General features: G+C 46.9%; 1 protein-coding gene across 40 annotated transcripts in view; it reads left to right on the top strand.

Moving 5' to 3' along the window:
- Positions 1–17,103, top strand: part of LOC117585114 (regulating synaptic membrane exocytosis protein 2) — a 48,541-nt gene that overhangs the window by 23,283 nt on the left and 8,155 nt on the right. For 14 of the 40 annotated variants that reach the window (XR_004573899.1, XR_004573901.1, XR_004573900.1 and 11 more), the window contains 13 exons: positions 2,031–3,034; positions 4,412–4,658; positions 4,840–5,166; positions 5,543–6,111; positions 6,175–6,312; positions 6,372–6,506; positions 7,079–7,264; positions 9,551–9,673; positions 10,453–10,857; positions 10,924–11,267; positions 12,189–15,133; positions 15,202–15,327; positions 15,676–15,922. Coding sequence is in view for 36 of the 40 variants with exons in the window: in XM_034274398.1 (XP_034130289.1) it covers positions 2,031–3,034; positions 4,412–4,658; positions 4,840–5,166; positions 5,543–6,111; positions 6,175–6,312; positions 6,372–6,506; positions 7,079–7,264; positions 9,551–9,673; positions 10,453–10,857; positions 10,924–11,267; positions 12,189–15,133; positions 15,202–15,327; positions 15,676–15,922 (6,796 nt within the window). In the remaining 4 variants the exon portion in view is untranslated. Of the gene's footprint in view, positions 1–609; positions 681–2,030; positions 3,035–4,411; positions 4,659–4,839; positions 5,167–5,542; positions 6,112–6,174; positions 6,313–6,371; positions 6,507–7,051; positions 7,265–9,550; positions 9,674–10,452; positions 10,858–10,923; positions 11,268–12,188; positions 15,134–15,201; positions 15,328–15,675; positions 15,923–17,103 lie in introns of all 40 variants that reach the window. The other 26 variants (XR_004573902.1, XM_034274421.1, XM_034274397.1 and 23 more) reach the window with 24 other exon arrangements.

The raw sequence follows: 17,103 nt of genomic DNA, 5'->3' as shown, positions 1-17,103 counted from the left end.
GTTGTCTACTTTTCAGGGGCAGCAAAACTAAATACAAATATTTTGTGGAATTGTAAAATTGAATTGAATTTTTGTGTAAATTAAGAAGCGCTTTTAGGCAAACATTTAGTGAACTAGTTCATACAGCTGCAAGCCACTATTGAACTAGTTTCAGACAAGAACTATAACTGACTAAAAACTCTTAATCGTAGTTTAGTATTAAAACTGTAAGTAAGTTCAACATTAAGCTACATTTAGTGTTCCCCTCCATTAATAGTTCCTCTAAAGAACTAGCTCATTTACTGCTATTATCATTGGAACTAGTTTAAGTATTTAAAACATAAGTTTAAGTCTCCTTAAATCACATTTACCTCTCGCAATTTCACTTTTTGTGCTATTTTATTTTCATATGTGTGTTCTCCGCTCTTTCTTTCTCTCTCTCTCTCTCTCCCCGCTCTCTCTCTCTCTCTCTCTGTCCCTCTACAAAAAATCTTGCCCGCCACAAAAACCACTATACTATTATGCAAAAAAAAAAAAACTACGCCCCCTCCCTTTCTAAATGTACAAAAACTTTTCAAAAATTCAAAACAAATCAACAAAAAATTCTACTAAAAAACCACACCCAAATAGCAGGTAATTTTGGCGGCGTACAAGGTGTCCAAAAAGTTCTCTCGCCCGGCGATCTACAGATTCATGCAAATGTAAGCAAACAAGAAAAATATCTAAGAAACAAAAAAACCCAAAAAAGAAAAAGCAAAAACTGAAATTTGAATGTGTGTGTGTGTCTCTTGTTTATATATTTAAATATATTTATTTCTTATGAGTTGTTTCGATGTCCTACTACAAAATGAAATCAAGGAATGTACAATGTTTGTTTCCGTATACGTTGTTTACTTTTTTCAAGCACTGTCGTCTACCCACCAACACTTTCTCTCACTTGGCTCTCACTTCTACCCACCACACACCACTCGCCCTAGAATATTTTTGAACTTGCAAATTGCATTTGTTTTCCATGATTATAATTATAACTATGATGATGATGTGCTCTGTTCTCTCTATACCTCTAAATCATCACTTGATTTTGACTCTCTTATACACTCTCCTCTCTCTCTCTCTGTCTCTCTCTCTCTACTTCCTCTCTGTCTCTGTCTGTCTTTTCCAACACACAAAATCTTTTGGCTGTGAACACGTTAATTAATGAGAACTTTGCCCCACAACACACAATATTTGTATACGTTTTCTGTGTACGTTTTATTTATCCTTTTCGATTTATTCTCTCTGTAAATGTGAACAAAAACCAAAAATGAAATTTCGAAAACAAAAAGAATACTTGGTGAAATAATTTGCATGGATATCGTAACGCTGTTTCCTCTGTTTCCTTCTAACAACAAAAAACCAGAAATGACACTGCTTAACACACACTCAAAACACACACACAGTTTACACTGTCCAACCCAGTCATAGGCTGTCCCTTGAGATTGAATCCTGCCCTTAAAAACTTAACTTAATGCTCTTGCAACTTTTAGCCAACACAGATAAGTATTTCAATCCCGAGCCCCTTTAAGCCAGGCACCCCTGAGTATAAACTAGAGCACAGTTCCCAGCCCCAGTCCAAGCAATTCCTTGGCACTTGTAGCTCTAAATCGTAGGTCTACTTATTATGATATTCATATACTTATTTAGCTTACTCATACATCTTAACTAACTAAATATCTATCGAAAAAATATCACTGAGGAACATGTCCCAGAATAAGTCTACAAACCCTCAACCCATCCTCCGTTTACTTTACTTTTATTTGTTTACTTTATCAAAGCCATAATTTCGCAGTCAAGCAAACGATTTACATTTGATTTTTCAAACATATTTTTATTACAATTCGAAAAGGACAACAAACCAAATGCGCAGGCAAGCAGCGAAGAGTCCCCTGAAGGGTACCCAAACTTCACTCTCTCTCTCTCTCTCTCTCGCCCTGTGTCCCTATTGAACCCTTAGAGCAATCAAACCCTAGTACACCTCTACATCATCATGATCATCTACTACCATTCTACAGGCGGGCGTCTACAGGTGCGCACCTCACTGGATCCCTGGCGCCAGCAGCGGAGCCTCAACGAGCGCGATCTTTTGAGCACCAGTGCCGGCGGCACATCCAGTGATTACCGCCTGTTGGCCCACACCAGCCAGCGGCTGTACTCGTCGGCGGATCAGCGCGATCGCTACGAGCTGCAGCTGCAGCATCGCGAGCGCGTGGAGCAGTATCCGCTGACTAGGACCGCGCGGCTGGACGTGCAGCAGCGCAACTCGCTGAATCGCACCAATCACGAGCGACAGTTCGTCGGTGGAGCGACGAGTGGCGGGGTGACTGGTGCTGCTGGCGCCTACCGACGTGCCCCGCCCTTGGCCGCAACCGGCGGCGGTGGTAGCAGCAGCAGTAGCACCAGCAGCAGCTACTATCCCCCACACAGCCAGGGCCAGTCCAAGCCACAGATTGTGATCGGTTCGGGTGCCTATGATCGAGGAGGCGCCATGTCCGCTGACCAGGGCGGCACCGGCTCGAGAGGCAGCCTAAGCAGGGAGCGAGCGCTGTTGGGCGGCAAAGGCTTGGGCGGTGGGGGTGGCAGCAGTTCCGTCAGCTCCACGGAGGCAGCCTACTGGGATGAGCCCGCGGGGGGCAGCACCTCATCCTCATCGGCGGCCCAGGATTCGCGTCGCTTTACCGAGCGTAGAATAAAGAAAACGGTACGCTTCGATGCCCACGAGGATGAGGCCTCAATTATGGCCGGCGGCGGAATGATGGGCAGCGGATCGTTGCCTCCGGTGACCACCATACTGCCTTCGACAGCGGTAGATGTGGGCTCGGCCACGCTGCTGACTAGCGGCAAGATGGGCGGCATGGGACAGGGACCACCACCCATGGAGGGGGCTAGTGCCGGGGACTGGGCCAGATGGGAGGCCGAACGACAGGGCAGCCAGGATTCGGCGACCAAGGATTCGGGCATTGACACGAGCAGCACATTTACCAGCAGCGAGGACTCAAACCGCGGTGACGGGCCCAAGGTACAACCCCCAAAAGAGGAAGATCCAAAAAAAGGGGGAAGAAACTAACACCAAGAACCAAAACCAGAACTCCCCAACTCTCCAATTGCATTGTGTCTGTGTAGAGTCTCTCTCTGAGTGTGTGCTCTCTCTCTCTCTCTCTCTCTGTGCCCCAACAAACTCTTTTCGTCTGTCTGTGTGTGGCCCAAACCCGAAGAACCAAAGAACCGAATAACTCTTTAACTTTCTCTCTGTTTGTTGTTCTTTGTCATGTCCCCAGACCCTCCAAAAACGCATTTGTAGAGACGCCTTTGACCCAAAACCCTAAGAGCTTAACCCTAAATCCGTAATCCCCAAAGCGTAATAGCATTTTTGGTTTGTACACAATCTGCGCGCTCTCTTCTACTTATACTCTTGACAATTTTCAGCCACAGAAACAGATCAAAAATCCAACAACAAAATACAACAAAATTTTGCATGTACTTTTTTGCATGGAAATAAAGCAACTCTCTCACACAAGCCAGAATCCGTATACTGCACGTACCTACCTATCCTCTTTTGCATGAACTCTAAATGTTGTAACTGTTGACCGACACTGTTTTCTTCACTCTAACCTATATCCAATAATATCGCTACACAACACTCCACCGTAATGGGAGAAGTAAATGACTCTTGAAGCGTGTGTGTTCTCAAAATGTTAGGAATACAAAAACCAAAGACTGAATGTCGAAAAACTGAACTAACTATCTAACCACAAACCATACAAACTATCCTATCTACCTACATTTATGAGTTATGCCAAACTCTATTCGTAATTGAAAGTAGAAAATGTTTATCTAGTACTTAAGAATCGACCAACGGGAATGAATGTAAACCGAAAAAAAAAGAGAAACCCAAAACAGAAACTGTACAAAAATTGTTGCTTACTAATTGCTGTGTTATTCGTTTTCGTACGTTACCCAACTCTATGTGTAAGATTAACCAAAACTCTTTAGCGTGTAAGTCTTTTCAACTCTCTACCTCTGTCTCTCTTTATAAGTATAATGTTTATGGTGCAAATCAATAACTAAAATTAATCATTTACTACTACTACTTCCTGCATACTGATGACGACACCCCCATCCACGATTATCCACCACCGTATCCACCACACGATCTATCGATAACGATAACAACAACAACAACAACAACCAAAAATCTATGCAAAATTGCCATTGCACGAAATATCATTCGTATATAATCCGTATAATCACAATCCAACCAACCAACCAACCAACCAAAAACCACCATCCACCAAAAACCACCCTGACCAACCACCACTCCACCACTCCACCACCACCACTGTATCCACCACTCGTATCGTATCGTATATCGTATCAAATCGATATATATATATAGAATCCGGTGAATTGGCAAACATCCGCGGATAATACTCGCTTGATTGGGCACATGATATTACGTAAATACTATGATGGGGAAGATATATTAGGCTTAAAGGTCAACGGCGGCCAGCCCATTGGAGGAGGAGTAGGAGGAATAGGAGGAGGAGTAATAGGAGGACCATTAGGAGGAGGTCCATGCGGTGCTATTGTGGAGAAGGTGAAACGCGGATCGGTGGCCGATCTCGAAGGCCGCATACGACCAGGTAACATTTTGCCATTCCCAAACAACATCTAAGCCATTCCTGACTCACTCACTCATACGACATTCTTTCTATCTTTCTATCTCTCTCTCTCTCTCTCTCTCTCTCTCGCTCTCTCGCTCTCTGTGTATCGATCACACATCATCATTACACCACATCCAACAATCGATTTGTCATCGATCAGGCGATGAAATCATCGAGTGGAATGGCCGTAATTTGCACAACAAAAGCGCGGATGAGGTCTACGATATACTCGACGAGAGCCGCTTGGATGCGCAGGTGGAATTGATTGTCAGCCGTCTGATCAGTGGAAGTGGCGGCAGCAGTCAGAACGTCAGTCCCAGCAGTGCCTCCAACGCCCACGCCCACGGTCACAACAACAACAGCGGAAGCAGCAGCAACCTACCGCCGGTACGCCGCTCCTCGGCCAACTTTCCGCACAGCGGCCTGGCCAGCAGCATGGCAGGCAGTGCGGTGGTTAGCAGCGGCGGAAGATATCTACAGCGCAAAGGTACAAAGAACAAATTCTGCATTTCTGAGTGTGTGTTTGAGTGTGTATTTGTGTGTATGAATTTCTGGATGTTTCTGATAAAGAGAAAGCTTAATGGGCGAAAATTGTTGCTTAGTTTGTAACACTTGTACCTTGGTTTTGGGTGTCTTTACAACCAATTGTCAGCAATCAAACAGAAGGGCATGTCTTAAGCAAGGAAGTTTTAGAGTTTCCTAGAGTCTTCGAGCAACTTTAACTACCATTAAAACCGTACACCAAACTAACGATACAATAACCCCAGACTGAAACCGCAACAGCAACTCAAACTTGTAATCAATCCCAAACAATATTTCAACCACTGCTAACCATATTTTCATCATTCTATCCCCCTGTGTAGCGCCCGCTGTTGAGGCCATTGAAATCCATCGTGATAAGCCGAGTGTTTTGATAACCTCACCCGGCTCACCGGACATTCACGTAACTGCAGCGGGCAACGGTGTACGGAGTCAACGTGGCGGTTCCTCGCAGCATACACAGCGCCTGGGAGCAAGCCACAGCACTCACAGCCACAGCAGCAGTGGGAGTGGCAGCGTCAGCGGCAGCAGCACCACCAGCAGCGTATACGCAGCGTCCAGCAGCATACAGGGCGTTGCACCCGTTGCCGTCGCCTCCGTGTCGAATTCTTCCTCCGCCCCGGGCGGAGGTCTGCACGGCACAACGACGGCGGGCCACCATCACCATCACCATTGCCATCAGCCATTGCCGCCCGCCCATTTGCATGGCAGTCCCCTGGGCATGGGAATGGGCAGTGGGGCGGGTACGACAACGCAACCGATACCGATCGAGGGGCGGCTGCAGCTGAAGCTCGGCTACGATCAGAATACACTTCAGCTGATTGTGACGCTGGTGTGTGCCACAGGCCTCTCACTGCGCCAGAGCGGAGCGGGCCGAAATCCCTATGCAAAAGTGAGTTAAAGACTGATGGTTCTCTAGAGATTGAAGCTTATGCTGTTGACTGTCCTTTTTCAGGTGTTCCTGCTGCCCGATCGTAGCCACAAGTCAAAGCGGCGTACCAAGACGGTGGGCACCACCTGCGAACCACGTTGGGCTCAGACATTTCTCTACTCGGGCCTGCGACGCTGTGATCTTAATGGACGACTGCTTGAGGTGAGTTACCAGCCACTAGTAGGTTTTCCATTGATTCTACTTCCCCTCTCTATTGCCAGGTGACGCTGTGGGATTATGTGCGGTATGGGGCCAACGATTTCATCGGCGAAGTGGTCATCGATCTGGCTCATCATATACTCGACGACGAGGCCGAATGGTATCAGCTGCAGCCGCATCAGGACACCTCCTATCTCGTATGTCTTCGCCAGGCGTTTACGTTCCGTTGCATTTTCCGTTTGTATTTTCGGTTCCATTCCGTTGCGTTCTTGAGTGTGGTGTTGGTAAACGTAAAACTAAAACAAAAAGAGAACTAAATACCCCAAAGGAAAATAATAGACTTTTAGGATGAAAGTTTGTGCGAGCGAAAAACTTAACACAAAAGTGAAAAATTATTTTTTAGTTTTTTGTTTAATAATTCTTTGTGTTTAATTGTTGTATACTAGATGTAATTGTCCTACTAGCCCCTGTCCCCCCACCCTGCAGCAGCTGTGCCCGGTTTGAACAAAATTATTAACTCTCAGCATTTGCCATTATCTTTTCTTTTGTTGTGCACACACCACTATACACCTCCCACCCCCCAAATTCAACAACAAAAAACAACAACTACAACTACACTACGACAACAAAACACCAACAAACAAACGTGCGCTCCATCTCTTTCTCTCTCTCTGTCGTCGTTCCATTTTGTACCAAACATTTCGACGCAAAATTTATGACAACGACCACAACGCACCACCCAACCACCACCCCACCTACCGATGTACAGTTACGTGACGAGGGCAGCGATGTGGACGGCCTGATACTGACACCGACAGATCATTTATCACCGCCGAGCACCATGTCGCGTATGAGCGACTCGGACACGACGTCCGACTGTGACATCGATGGAATGACGCCGGTGGCCAGCATCTCCTCGATGGGAAGCTCGGCCAGTCCGCCGCCCATGTTAGAGGTAAACAGCAAACAAACAGCAACAACAGCCACAGCCAGAATAACTATAACAATAACAATAACAACAACAACAGCTACAACAATACACTGAAAAACCAAACCAACGAAAAATAAGAATAAATCAAATTTATTATTTCTTATATATGTATGTATATAGTACACACACACACACACACACACACACACACACACACACATGCGCGCACTTGGAAAAAAAAGATAAAGCAAAAAAACGGAAGATAAACAGCCAACAACAACAACAACAACAACAATCAGAATGACAGCAACAAGAGTGAGGGAACACCTCTCTTCACGCACACAGTCCATGGCTGGCAGCTTCCATTTCCACTTCCACTTTTGGTGGCACTTGAACAGCAGAGCTCTGCTGCCCCACACACACACACAAGCATATGGACTTGCCCTCAAACACACACACGCATAATGATAGTTGGCTATGTTTTTTTTCTGTTTTGTTATGCGAAAGCACAAAATACCGCCCATACTCTGGCTGAGGGTATGGGTTGAAGATGTATCTTTAGAGTAAATTTAATTTGAATAGGAACTGATTTTTACTTCTACTGCAATCTGCAGATATTTGTGGTCAGATGCTGCAGCAAATGTAGCTGTCAAGGATTTAATTCTAGATAAATATCAGCTTTAGATGATTTAAAATTTAAATACAATCCGGCCTGTATTTCGTTACTCTTATAAAAAATCAATCGTTCAGATATTGATCGGAAAAACTCACACAGCAAGCAAATCCAAGCAAAAAGAGTATCCAAACATCGTGTGTGTGTCGTGCTTTTACCTTTTTTTTTGTACTTTATATTTGTGTGCTTGACTTAAGTTTCGCTAGTTTATTATTATTATCTCTCTCTCTCTCTATGTGTGTGTGTGCTTTTTTTCTAAGTGTAACTCACATATCACACACATGCCACGAGCAGCAGCAGAAGCAGCATTCTGCGACAGACTCAGCCTCTTCAGTGAGGCCGGGAATCTGGCCATCCGACAAACGCACAGCAAAATGCCAAAAGACACACAAAGGAAACAGAGGCGCAGATATGACTCGCATACACACAGACACACATTCAACCATCTAGCAACTGCTCCATCAAAGGACTCCATTGCTCTGTTCCAAGTTCCTGTTCCTGTCAGTTATCAGTTTGCATGCCACTGCAAATGCTATACACAGAGACATCACAAAGACAGACACAGAAACAGAAACAGACTGAGATACAGCTACAGACACTTAACTGGTTCATGGTCAGGGACAGAATCAGAATCAGAAACAGAAACAGACGCTACATCCAGCGACAAGAACGTGTTTATGGCCAAGAGACACACCACAGGCATTCGTACACCAACCTACAAATTGTACAAAAGTAATTTATTTGTGTTTCATGTTTGTTTTTTTGATTTACGTTTTCAAATCTAATTGGTGTCGTTGTTTGGTTGTGTGCGTGTGTTAAATTTTTCTCTCTCTCTTTCTCTGCCATTTGAACACTCTCTAACTCTAACTCTAACCATGAAAAACTCCGTTTCAAAACCGCGTTTTGACCGCGTCTTTTCAGCTAAACGATAAACGATAAACGATATACGATAAAAAACCGATACTAAATGTTGCATTTAAGATGTTTGAAAGTCTAAGTCTAGTCTAAGAATGTTTTAAGTTAAGTTTAATGCGTGTAAAAACTTTCAAAACTTGAGAACACATACTGCCCAAGGCAGATCGATCGGGATAACGATCTCGATCTCTGTCTCTCTCTACATACTCTATCTCAACTCACTATACTCCACCCAATCTCAATCAAACTTCAATTGAAAAGCACTTGAATACCGCTTATTGCATGCCTCTCTCTGTAGTTTAATGCTTTTGCCCATTCTTCCTTAATGCTTCCTTTCGTGGCTTTCACCTTTTGTAGCTTTAAGTGTGTAGACTTGATATGTGTTTATTTGATGCAGAAAACTAAACCCACCAGAGATTAAACCCCGAAACACAGACACAACCCAGAGGACACTCCCACACAAACACAATGTAATATACATAAATGATCCCACACATATGTGTAAATCTCCTCCCCCATTGCTATTTGACTTTCCTCTCATTTTTGAACCATGTGTAAATTTCTTTATTATTCTACTCCTTCTTTTTCTCTCAACTTTCTCTAATGCTCACGATAAACCCACCCAAACCACCAAAACCCGAACTAAAACCTTTCGTCCCAACCAACCCATCCGTAATCCGTAATCCGTTTCCGCAATCCGTTTCCGTTCATCCATGATCCAGCTCGATCTAAACGAGCGTCGATCCAGACGCGACATGTCACCGCAGGGCCGCAAACGTGTGGCCGGAATGGTAGCCCGTGATTATCGCACTGTATCTGGCATTGGACAAAGTTATCACAATCAGGTTTGCACCTCCTAAGCTAAATTAACGACAAATCAATTGCCAACAAAATAAACAAGAACAGAACAGAACAAACAAAAATAAAAACACTTGAAAGTTAGCAAAGGATTCAGAGCGAAAACATCGCGGACACTTACTCGCGGACACTTACACGCGGACACTTCATGCTGATAAGAATAGATCCTAAACAGATCAGTCGAATCATCAAATATGTAGCCTAGCCATAGCCAAGTTCTGTTAGTTCGAATCACTGCAAACAATTAATGCACTTTTTGCAATCTTTAACTCGAAACTACTAAACCATTTCTGCACCTTCATCGATCAGAACTCAGACCCCCCCATTTCTTGTTGAAGATTGAAGACCAAGTGCGGCCTCTCTTTCGCGCTCTCTTCCGCTCCCTGTCTATCTTGCTCTCAATGTATTTTGATTAACACACTTTTGTGCCTTTCTCTATCGCTCTCTAATCGTAATTCAGTATATCTAAGTATATCCATTATATTATATACAATACTCAATGTTCCAGTAGAAGTTGCAGTAACCAACCAACAAATTACACTATCCACCATACACTCTCACACACAGTTTGTGCCACTAAACCACTCAAAATCGAACCACTAACTCACTCACACATATGCCTAGTTTGTAAGTTCTAATTTGGGGAGGGATTTGTGTCAGGGTTATGGGAGTTGCCTCTTGGGGCAAACTCTTTTTCGGGGCTGCTTTCCTTGGAGCTGAACTAAACTTGAATCTACTTTCCATATGCCTTGCCTTGACACAACAGGCATCTGCCACGGGCTATTATCGACGCGGCGGCGGCGGTGGAATCGGTGGTAATGGTGTCGGTTCCTCCTGCATCGGACCCGGTGGCATGAGCCTCAGTCAGCGCAGTCATTCGGCGGCACCCAACGACAGCTACCACAGCGGCGGTGTGGGCGGAGTGCCCACAGGTGTTCCAGGCTACGGCTATAGGAGTACCAGTCCACGCAGAGGCTCATTGTCGCCACCCGACGATCGGTACATAGACTATCCAGTGCTTCCAGTACACGGCTCACCCAACGCACCCTCCGTTTATCCGGGCACGGGTCCGGGCATTGCAGCCACATCGGCCACACAGCAGCAGAGATTTCAGTCGCGCTCAGCCACAGCCACGCCGACAGGATCGCCAAAGAAGAGGCAACTGCCACAGGTAAGTGGCAACAGACTATAGAGGTTTCATACAAGTTCTCAGCTGAATTTATCTTCCTTCCTTTAGGTTCCTCAGACCTCACGTAGCGCCATGCTGCGTGACCGACTGGGCCAGGACTTTGACGAGCGCCTGGCCTCGGGCAGTCGCTTTGGGCGTCATCGCACACGCCAACCGCATCATCAGGCCACCTACCGCAGCACTGGCATGGGCGGCTGGGAGCGCCACTACACGGGGCTGTCCGACAGCGATCTGCACTCGATGGACGCGCGGATGAGGCCGCGGCACTCGCTCTCGCCGGACAAGGACTTTATGGGCGAGTTCGGTGACTCCGATATGGAGTCTGTGGTCAGTGTGACGTCCAGCGCGTTCTCCACGCAGTCGGAAAGGCCGCGCACCTCGCGGGGACTCAGGTGAGTGGCACCAGCACCGCGTTCGCTTCGGTTTAGACAAAACAAAATACAGCTTAAGCCAAGCAACGCTGCCAAAATTATGCTGAAAATTTCCGCTCTGGGCCACGAACACACGAATTGGCCAAATTCTCCTGTTTCTGTTTATACTTTTGTGGAGTAGAAGAGCTGCCAGCTATATGCAAAATCCAAAATTTCCCCTCAATTAGGCTCTGAATTAGTTGATTAGAAAACAGCGCGCTTACCGCCTGTAGACACAAAACACGGATACACAAATACAAATACACAAACAGAAAACAAACCAAAAACTGTACAACACTGAAACAAAAACAAATGCAAAGCAAGGCAAAAAAAACATAAAGTTTCTTTTCTGCATTTACTTTTTGCGTTTACCAACCGACAAAAACCAAAAATAAAATATATATCGAATAAAAATCAACTCGCTCTCTCAACGCTCTCGCCGCTCGCTCTGTCTCTCGCGCGCGCTCTCGCCACTCTCTTTTGTGTTTGAAAATGCTTCTCAACACACGCTTACACACGCCACCCACTCACCAACACACACCACAAAATAAACCACACACCACATAAACTACGAACCACTACAATGAACACGCTGACCTCGGACGTCGATCGTCGTTCCTATTGTATATCATATATTTATAACATAAAATCAACATCAACAACTATAACAACAAAATAACAATTGAAACATTCCATTGAACCCCACCACCAACCAACCGTTTATCCATCACACGCGCTGAGTGCTGTCTTCCAACCACTTACCACTCGTCACTCGTTGCATGATTAACCACACAACAATCCCCGATATAAACTACACCAACGATATAAAACTACACAACCCGATACCACCACTACCCAACCCGTTACCAAAACCGTTACCGTTACCCGATAAATAACCGATAGCTTCGCCCACAACTGGCGCAATCTCTTTGGCGTACGCAACAGCTTCTTGGGTGGAGGAGCCAACGGCGGAGGACCCGTGACTGGACTCCGCATGATGCATCCCCTGGATGCAGCCCACCGTGCCAACACCATCGAGGTGGATGACTGTGACTATCTGCCACACGTGGCGGGTGTCGGCGGCACACAGCAGCTGCTGCTGCTGGAGCAGCTCGAGCAGTTGCAGCATTTGGCGGCCATGGCGGCCGCCGATTCCCCACCCATTTCGGCGGGACTTGGACTCGGCGTTGGAATGGGATGTGGGATGGGGATGGGAGTACCACAACGTGTTCTGGTGACGGACGCCAATAGCGGCGAACTGGTGGAGCAATTCTTTGTGGAGCCAGCCACAGCCGCCGAGGAGACTTCGGTCATTGATCCGCTTGATCCACTCGAACCACTCGATCCTCATGTGCATTTGCATCCGCATTCCGTCTACTATTCGCCTCATTTGTCCTCAGCAGTCACCAACAACCACCATTCGTCATTTCTGACGCCCAACGACATGTTCCAACGACGGTCCAACGGACAGACACCACCCGCCTCCGCCTCAGCCTCTGCCTCCGCCTCAGCCTTTGCTCATGCCTATCCGCTGCCGCTGCCACTGCCCAGTTTTGAGCAATTCAAGCGCATTACCACGCCCGTCATGAATCTCTTCCGCAGCTCCTCGCCCATTCCCAATGTCCACGCCCACGCCCATGACCACGCCCACACGGTATCCTCATCGCCCAGCTCGTACGTGGGCTATGTACGGGACCATCTGGACAAGAGCTGCAGCCACTGCCAGAACGGCAGCCAGCCGGTGGTGCTCTCCACGAACACGGCCCTGGCCATGCCCGGACTGACGATCGGAGCCTGCACCGATCCCTGCTGCCTGGTGGACTCGCATCCGCATCCGCAGCACCAACCGATTGCGTACCCGTACAGTGCGGAGCAACTGCTGCGCCGCCCCTCGCTCTCCGCTTCGATGTACCAGCCGAGCAGCTCGGAGCCCTCGCTGCCCACCATGGACCCGGCAATGTGCGGCGAGTGCGTCGACCAGCACTTCCTGGGCGGCCTCACCGGCCCCCAGGTGAACCTCGGCGCCGTGCCCACATACCACGTGCACACGCCCACGCCGACCGCCCATCGACGGGCCAAGGCGCAGCTGGCGGCGCCTCCGTCGCTGCCCACCCAGTCCGTGCTGCGTCTCTCGCGCCAGCTGAGCGAGGACGCCCTGGTGTCCGCCGTGCCCATCTCTGAGTCGACGGCCAAGGCGCAGCCCACCTCGATCCTGAAGAAGCCGAAAATGGAGCGCCGGCGCATGTTCCACGAGGGCCAGTCACGCTCCCTGGACTACGACGATCTGCACAACAAGAGCTGGGGCCGTCGTCGCATCCGCTACGAGGATGAGGTGGCCCAACATGAGGCGGCCGCCTATCCCTATCCCCATTCCTATCCGTATCCACACTCCTCAACGTCCCCGGCAGAGGCACAGCTGCCCATGTCGCGGCGCTACGGATCCGAGACGAACATCCGGCAGTCGTACATGGGCGCCAATGTGGATGCCCACAATCCGCTGAGCCACTCGCATTTCCTGGTCACCGATGACAAAATCGTGACCATCACCTATGACTCGGACGTGGGCTGGACACGGCGTGGCGTGGCCCCATCCCTTTTTCGTGGGCCGCACCGGCAACAGCGTGGAGCCATGTCGCTGGATCTGCAACGGACCAATCAGCAGAAGCTTTACGGCCCGGCGGCGCCGTATTTGAAGCGTCGGCGGAATCTGCCGCATCCGCCCAGTGCACAGAATGCGCACAATTTCTCGCCCATGGAGGCACGGGACGGTGGATCGACGGGGATGGACTATACACTGCCGCAGCATGGTGGCGAGCAGCGGGGCGGTAACGTCGGAATCGGAAACGGTAGCGGGGGCGGGGGCGGGGGCGGTGGTCAACACAACAATATGAACAGTAACAGTACCACACTCAACCAATCACACCACAACCACCAAAATCACACCACAGCCACCAACCACCACCTCCACCACAATAGCCAACAACAACAACAACAAGCGAGTAGTGTTAGTGTTAGTCAAAGTCACAACAAAAAAGGGAAAGAAGGCATCGCTATCGGCGGAACGATGGCATCATCGGAGCAACAGACGAAATCTAGTAGTGGGAGCGGTGGTGCAACATCTGCTGCCGCTGCTGGCAATATCGTCGTCGGTGGTAATAATGCTAATAATGCTTCTTCTTCCTCTTTTGCAAATCCCCCACAACAACATCATGGTGTCGCCAATCAACCAATTACAACAAATGCATCACCCAACACCAACACGAACACCAACATTAACAATTACAACAATTACATGAACAATAACAACAACCAAAACCGTGCCCAATCATCATCAACACAACCACAACAACAACAACAATTACAACAACCAAACACAAATTCAACAACACCAATGAACACAACAACGAATGACGTGACTCATGACGCAACAAATCCCACACAACAACAACAAAATACATGCACAAATCTCATCAACAATACAACAACAACAATCACAACTTCAACAACAACAACAACAAACACATCGTCGAATGCAACGAATGCGGCGACAACGACGACGACAACAACAACGACAACTGCAACAACAACAACTGCAACTGCAACAAATGCTACAACAACTGCCACAAATCCAACAACGAATACAAATACAACAAATAATACGAACGATACAAACGCAACAACAACGAACGATGCGGATGCGGACGCGGATGCTCCGCTCGATGCCATCGACTGGGATGCAATCGACGCCATGTTGGATGACGACTTCAGCGAGTACGACAAGGAGAAGAACGGCACTGAGGGTGGGGCCAAATCCACGGAAGGTGGCGCCGAGGGAGAAGATAAAGCTGGTAGAATTTTTGTTTATGCACTCCAAATATTTTTCATATGCAATATTTAAATTTATTTCTACCTGCAGATGGTAGCCAATCGGATACCGCCAATGATCGAAAGAAAGGCGGCACCGTGGACCAGGAACGCTCGCCCAAAGGCGGCAGCGGCATGGGCAAGAAATCCAATTCCACATCCCAGCTGTCCGCAACAGGTAGGACAATTTTGAATCCATTTACGTGTTTGCGCTCGTTTACAGTTCTCTCGTTCTGTTGCCTTGTGTTTCGTAATCGATATTCAGACAATCAGTCAGTCTGTCTGTCAGTCAATCAATCAGTTAGTCAATGCATTGTAGGCTCAAGCCGGAAATTGTATCCGGTTGATGCTGCATTCCATCGTCGCTTTTTTTTGTTTCTTACACACATTTCTTAGATTTATTCTTTTAAGTTCATTACTAACCGTAATATCATTGAAGCTAACACATTGCCTATACTAACTAAATACTAAAAACAAAAACAATTAAATAACGTATAAAATATGTATGTATATGCCGTACTCGAAGGTCGTAAAAGACGTATGGGCTTTGGAAAGAAGGGTAAGAACTCGTTCACGGTGCATCGCAGCGAAGAGGTGCTGCCCGGTGATATCACGCGGGAGCTGCGCGGTGGCGGTGGCGTTGGCGTCGCTGGTGCCGGTGCTGGTGGTGCCAGCGGTGCTGCCGGAGGCGGTGGCGGTGGCCTATCGCGTGGCTCGTCCTCGGAGGCGGATGCCATTGAGCAGTTTTTCGGCGATGGTGCCGGTGGGGAAAGGTGCGCACAAGTTCAACTTACTCTCTATCTCTATCTATCTATCTTCCAACTCTCTCTCTCTCTAACTCTATGCTATACTACAACTATCAGTTATATTTTCGGTTAAGTTTTAATTTTTGGTGACTTTCTTTTTGGTTTTAAGTTGCCTTTATTTTCGTAAAGAGGAAAATAAGAAAATGAAACGAAAATCAATGAGAAACGAAACGCTAATTCAGATAATTAATGATGATAAACATTAGTTAGCCCAGAAAAAACAGTAACCAGTAAGCAGTAACAGTACTATTAACAGTAACAAAATAACAGTAAAACAGTAACAACAAGAAACACTCCAAGTAAGCCTCCAAAATAAACAGAAAAAACTCCCTTTAAGCACACAGGATGTCATGTCCTTCTAATCATAGCTGTAAGAGCTTTTCAACAACTTTGCTCTCTCGCTCTCTATTTCTTTCTCGCTCTGCGCTCTCAAATGCTTTTCTGCAAAAAGCTTCGTTTCAAGCCAAAGCTCTACCGCGCGCGCGTTCTCTCTTTCTCTCACTCGCTCTGACGCTGACGCTGCAGGCATGACAAACTGTACCCTGTAACTGTACCCAGCCTACTCCTGAATTACTTGATTTATGATTTCCGCTCTCACCTTTGAAACGCAGGCGCAGCAAGCCCAGCCAAAAAAAAAAACTAGAAAACAGAACAAAACCCAACCAAAAAACAAAATAAAAACCAACAAACCAACAAACAATCCAAAGTCGATACGTATTTTTAGGCTTAACAGGGAATACTCAAAAGAAATTCCCAAAGGCGATGATGATGCGAGGCACACCAAAAGCTTTGCCTGGCCGCAGTTGCATGTCGCTGGAAATAGTAGCAAATGCGGCACAACGCAAAGCTTTTGGCTGTGCGACAACCAACAAACCAACAGCAGCAGCAGCACACACTTTTTACGCTCACTGTATGTGGGGTGTGCCAGAGTGTCTGCTCCGTTTTGCACTTTACGTTCGTAGAGAGATTTTTTTATCAAGAATACAACTTAATTAATTACTAACCCCCAGTTCCTATTGTTAATGCCATTTATATATAAGAATACAACCATATTGATTTCAATATCCCACACATATATCCAACATTTTATTCTAGAATTCTGTTCGATTTGCATGCATTGAGTTATACCAATACCGATACCAATACCT

This window comes from Drosophila guanche, unplaced genomic scaffold (genome assembly GCF_900245975.1).
Source record: "Drosophila guanche unplaced genomic scaffold, DGUA_6, whole genome shotgun sequence".
NCBI lineage: Eukaryota > Metazoa > Arthropoda > Insecta > Diptera > Drosophilidae > Drosophila > Drosophila guanche.
Note: the sequence above shows the minus strand (reverse complement) of the source record. Positions and strands in the feature narration are given on the sequence as shown.